At 37.6% G+C, this 6000-nt stretch overlaps 1 protein-coding gene across 5 annotated transcripts in view; it reads left to right on the top strand.

Annotated features, from left to right (window-relative positions):
- ODF2L (outer dense fiber of sperm tails 2 like) overlaps window positions 1-5615 on the top strand; it is a 53468-nt gene extending 47853 nt beyond the window's left edge. For all 5 annotated transcript variants that reach the window (XM_073357167.1, XM_073357172.1, XM_073357171.1 and 2 more), the window contains one exon: window positions 2968-5615. In XM_073357167.1, coding sequence (XP_073213268.1) covers window positions 2968-3063 — 96 coding nt within the window. In that variant the 3' untranslated portion in view covers window positions 3064-5615. The remainder of the gene's footprint in view (window positions 1-2967) is intronic.
- Window positions 5616-6000: the final 385 nt, after the last annotated feature.

Raw genomic sequence — 6000 nt, forward strand, 5'->3', positions numbered from 1 at the left:
TTACCTCAATGTAGTACGCAAGTTTGTATGCTTCAAGTATCCCATGAGTATAATACACCTCAGTTGTGTCAGGCTGATTGTTGGTGATGCACTGCTCAGAAAACACTAAGCCACTGAGATAACAGGTTGAGGTTGCTGGGCTGGCAGTTAGAAAAATATATCTTTTTTTACTTGTGAACTGAGAAAAGAAATTATGGAATCACTAAGGCCCTTATCTTTAAAATTCTTATGCATGCACTTAACTTTGTGTGTTGAAGCCAATGGAATTACTTATATGTGTCAAGTTAAGCTTGTGCAAGATTGAGTCTGTGGGACCATTGTTTCTGTATAAAGTTGAACATGAAAGTATTTACAGGATTGAAGCTTAAGAGACCGTAGCGATTCAGCCCTTTTACCCACATACTTGGATGCTCCTACTATAGGTAGCTGCAACTAGAAAGCACTATGAGTTTGGCTGAGACTACTAAGTTACCAGTCGATACTCTGACTGTGCTTAAGTATTATTTACTTGAAGGCCAGGATATGTTAATGCTAAGCAAAGAGAATAACATCTTTTATAAACACATCAGGAGGAAAAATACTAGAGGAGGAAAAAATAGGCCCCTTAGTAAGTGGTGGGAGGATTAGTGTCCAGTGTTGACTCAAATACCTAAGGTACTGAACTCCTTGTTTAAATCTGTATTCAACTACAAAAAATAAAGTAAGTTTTGATGGTTCAGAAATGAGGAAACCCTTGTAAAAATAACTGTTCACAAAGAACGGGGAGCCATAAGGGAACACTTGGAAAATCTGAATGTATAAAAGTCAGCCGGCATGTATGTACGTTATGCCTTTGCAGGTCAGAGATTCTTAAATTGTGTTCTGTGGAGCACTGTGTGGTCTGCAGGGAGCTGGTTGATCACATGGTGCTAGATCCTTCCCCCTTATTTCCAACTGCTAAATGGTATTAAAAGACAGACAGAAATATATGTAGTTGCCTCAGAGATATTATGGGATTGTGAATTGGCAGGCTGCAGACAATCTGTGTATTTACTACACAGAAGAACAAAGTATATTCGCCTATCTTCATATTGATAACTTGCCTGTCAAAAAATTACTAACCCCAGGCAAGTGAGTAACTTTCTGCATGGTTGAACTAATACATCTGGATAAACAGATATTCAGAAGGAGAAATTTATTGGTGATAGTGACAGCAAGTCAGACATAGTCTTTAATGTCAAATGAGAGCAACAAAGGCCAATGCAGTTTTAGGCTGCATACATAAAGGAACAACAGCCCAGGAAATGAAAGGTCTGTATGACTCCAGTGTAGAACACCCAGAATATAATGTTCAATTCTGAGCATTTTATTTACAGGAAAATATGGACAAATGGAGAGTGTTCAGAGATGTTAGGATGCATATGGTACATTGCCAGCCATCAGAATGTTCCCCAAATCTGCCCTTTTTTGAAAATAAGACAGCACAGTTCTTGATTGTGCTCTTTTATTGATTCCAAATGATTTAAACAATTGCTGGATCCAACTGGATAATACTGCTAGGTCACATACGTCATATGTCTGCTCAGTCGTAAGTGCATGCTGCCTCCTCACTGAAAGGGAATATCCCGAGCTCTCGAGGGGATGACAACCCAAAAAGGATTTTATTTCTTTATGAAGCATTAGCTATGTGTTACCATTAACATGTCTACATCTTGTAGTTTAGAAGGTACCTTTATGGCTTGATGTCTCCTTGTTTTTCAGCATACACAGCAGCTAGTGATCTTTATTTTCACATTACAGAATTCAAATATTTTCTCTTTACTTGTAGTTCTCTTATTATGAGGCACATACATTGGCTTTTTTCTCATGCTGCTAGTGGCAAAGTTGACATTCATGTCATTTAGTCATAGCACTGAAATGATGTCATGCTTGTGTAATATATTGTACTCAACTTCATGATATGCAGCCACCACCAATGCACTGTGGAAGAAAACTTAATTTTATAAGCAGCTTTTAAGGACACTCTTGACCATGTAACAAATCAAATCATACAAATACTGAGTTTATTACCTTGGATCCAACCCATCCACAGAGCTGCTGGTTCTTTCTTAAGCAGGAGGAAACCTTCAGCGTCCAAGATGGCTTATCACTGGTTCTACAAATATGCAGCATAGTGTCCTGAGACATAACCTTCCCATTTGCATCCCAGTGAGCTGAATCCTGTCTGTACTCAGGCAAAATTCCCCTTAATTTATAGTGCTTAACTTGAGGAGTTCAGTATAACTGCTTAGATAGGTTACTGTAGATAGAAGAAATTTAGGACTTGGCTCAGTAAATTTGATCTAACTCAATTTATGAAATGAAAGCTGTATGGTTTTAAAATTCACTTTATAATCTTCGCAATTCCAGAGTCTTCCGACAGGACCATTTTGGAGTCTGAAGTCCCTCTTACAATGACAACTGTGTTTTCCTGATCGTGATGACATTTTGTGGCTGTTCAGAATGGTTGGGTTTTTTCCCCCACCATTGAAATAGGGTGGCTAGCCCCAAGCATAATTTGTTTTCTTCCTCAACTGGGCTTATTCCTTTTATGAAGAAAGAGACTGATTTCTTTTATTTTTCTAACTAGTTAATTACTTAAAATTCACATCAGATTACTGCAGATATTTTTAGCAACATTGTTAATACTGCCAATTTAATTATTTGTGTTTATTTTACTATATAGAAAACAGTCTGTTACACTGCAGATTTCCTTAGCAGAGCTATGTTGAACCGATGGAGTTTGGGGTCTCTTATCCTTTAAATTATTTTATTTGCCGATTCTTCATTTCCTATATGTATATCTTAAATCTCTATCAAACAGGTCTTTTAGAATGTTGTTATATGTACCTTCTACTGTCATTTTCATCTTTAGAGGCACATGACAAAGCTGCTAACATAAGTGCCCACGCAGTTTTCAAATAAGCTTTTGATTTTTTTTTTCCCCAGACAAATCTTTACATGTTCAACTGCAGCTGTATCACTTCAAAAGAGAGAAAGCTGGTTGCATCGAACTTCTTTCTGGTGGTTGTTACAAAAGGTTAAAGAAGAATTGTCAAGCAGCAATATGAGCTCATCGGTACTGTACTTGCTTACGTGGTCACGAATATCTGTCTCTTATAATACTCTTTTGTTGGAGCTTTAACAAGTGGGAACCTTCCGTTTCTGCTGCTCTGAGCTCACATAGAGTAGCAAAAGTGATCAGACATTCTTCAAGTCAGTTTGAACATCCTTTTCAAAGATGAGTTCATCCAGCAGAAAGTGAAAAAGAGATTTAAGCTATGTAAGAACACAAACAGTTTGTGTTGTCTGTATAATGATGAGAAAAATAAGGCTGCAATATTGGTCAGGTCTACACTATTCTGTATTAAGAAGCTTCTCTAGTAAAAATATATTTCACTATAGTTTTTTAATTTTTAATACAAAGACATTCATTCTGCATACTATAGGATTTGACATTCTGGATGAGACATCTGACTTATAAACAGTTGGTGCCAATACAACCTAAAGGCTGATTCAGCATGGTACTTAATCTGTACATAACTTTGAGCATGTGAGTAGTCCCGCTGTCCCATCAATGTCATTGGGACTATTGTCTCACGCTTAAGTTCCCTGCTAAATCAAGGTCAAGGACACTTACACTGTTACATTATGCTCTTGATGGTACTGAAGCATCCATGTTTTTTAATCACTATATTTGTACTAGTAACTCCACATGATGAATGGGATTTTTTTTTTCTTAAATTAAGTTTCACTGTAGCTTCCATCCAAGGATTGTTAATATGTGATCCATGAACCCGAGTCTCTCTAATCAACCTGATAGATTTGTTTGGGACTGGGAGGAGAAACAACCCATTAAAGGGACAGTGTCATTCAGAAGAGTTGTCTTTCCTCCGTACTCTGTACCTTTCTGTGTATATTTGTTAACACAATAAAATTTAAACTGTTTGGTTTTTTAGAATTATCTAGAACAATCTAGACACAGTAAAGTTGGGAAATGAGTTGCATTTCATATCCATGCACAGTGTCCCTTAATTAAGGTTCTGAAATTCTAACCAGGTGGAGGTTTGAGTCTGCTAGTCCAAAAGAAGCCAATAAGCTCTCAGTCACTAGTCTTGCAATTATTGATCTCTGATAAAAGGGAAAGTAATGCACCAGAGTCTCATTTTTCACTGTATTTGGGAAAGTCAGGATTTGAAGTAGAAGATGCTCATAATATCATATGCTTTAGATTTATTAATGTCTGGAAGAACAGAATTTAAAGCAGAAGCATAAATTTTAAGGCTACTTGGAGCCCTACCCTCTTTAATCCTGTCTGCCAAATAGCCTATTACTAGTAGTTTAGGGTTGATAGAAGATCTTTTATCTCTGTTTCCTATCCATGGCATAAAGCTGCTTTAAATTCTGTTGTAAGATATATTCGTGGAAACTTTCCAGAGAGATAATAGAAAACTTAATAGCTTCCCTCTGTAAACCTGCCTCCTCAAGGAATTTCTTGATAGAAGACATATGAGATATGATCTCCACTGAGTTCCTTACAGCTGAGTCATCAGCCTGATGTGATATGTTACTAGCTCTCAAGCCTTCCCAATGTTCTTGCATAGTCCATTAGTATTCTTATTAGTGCCTGAAACCGAGATCTGGATCTCCAGATAAATTTTAAAAGGGACGACTAATATCCAATTCACCATAACTTCCACTAAAATCTTCACTACTGCATTTTGCAGCAGAGGGAATAAAGGAAAGTAATTAGTCCCCATATATGCACTTTTTTGCAAAGGCACCTGTTACTGAGTCTTCTCTACAAGGGAACTTGCAAATAAATGTCTCCAATCTCCTGTTTTCTGATTGTTCTGGAAGTCCCCCATAGAGCTATATATCTATGGAAAACTGTCTTCCTCCTGAAGACTTTCCTTTTCAAAAGGGCATTCCCCATCATCTTTCCTTTGCTTGGAATGTGAAGATTTGCAAGAGAAGCTGCTAGAATCTAGCATCATTTCAGAATTATTAGTAGAGCCATCTGTCTAATATTGCCCTCTACAATCTGTTCCCTGGCTAAGAAACTACCAATTTGCTGCCTTAGAACTTGTGCATGATCTCTTGTGGGACATCTAGAAGAAGGAGAACATTTCAAATGGTCTGGATTAATCTGTTGATTTTTGAGAAAAGTCCCCCAATTCCCTTTCCATGTGTCATAAATATAAAGGGAAGGGTAAAGCCCTTTAAAATCCCTCCTGGCCAGAGGAAAAATCCTCTCACTTGTAAAGGGTTAAGAAGCTAAAGGTAACCTTGCTGGCACCTGACCAAAATGACCAATGAGGAGACAAGATACTTTCAAAAGCTGGGAGGAGGGAGAAAAACAAAGGGTCTGTGTCTCTTGGTATGCTGCTTTTGCCGGGGATAGAACAGGAATGGAGTCTTAGAACTTTTAGTAAGTAATCTAGCTAGGTATGCGTTAGATTATGATTTCTTTAAATGGCTGAGAAAAGAATTGTGCTGAATAGAATGACGATTTCTGTCTGTGTGTCTTTTTTGTAACTTAAGGTTTTGCCTAGAGGGATTCTCTATGTTTTGAATCTAATTACCCTGCAAGGTATCTACCATCCTGATTTTACAGAGGTGATTTCTTTACTTCTATTTACTTCTATTTCTATTAAAAGTCTTCTTGTAAGAAAACTGAATGCTTTTTCATTGTTCTCAGATCCAAGGGTTTGGGTCTGTGGTCACCTATGCAAATTGGTGAGGATTTTTACCAAACCTTTCCCAGGAAGTGGGGTGCAAGGGTTGGGAGGATTTTGAAGGGAAAGATGTGACCAAACTATGTTTCCCAGTAAACCCAGTTAGAGTTTGGTGGTGGCAGTGGTTATTCCAAGGAAAAAGGATAAAATTAATTTGTACCTTGGGGAAGTTTTAACCTAAGCTGGTAAAAGTAAACTTAGGAGGTTTTCATGCAAGTCCCCACATCTGTACCCTAGAGTTCAG

The sequence above is a fragment of the Lepidochelys kempii genome, chromosome 8 (genome assembly GCF_965140285.1).
Source record: "Lepidochelys kempii isolate rLepKem1 chromosome 8, rLepKem1.hap1, whole genome shotgun sequence".
NCBI lineage: Eukaryota > Metazoa > Chordata > Testudines > Cheloniidae > Lepidochelys > Lepidochelys kempii.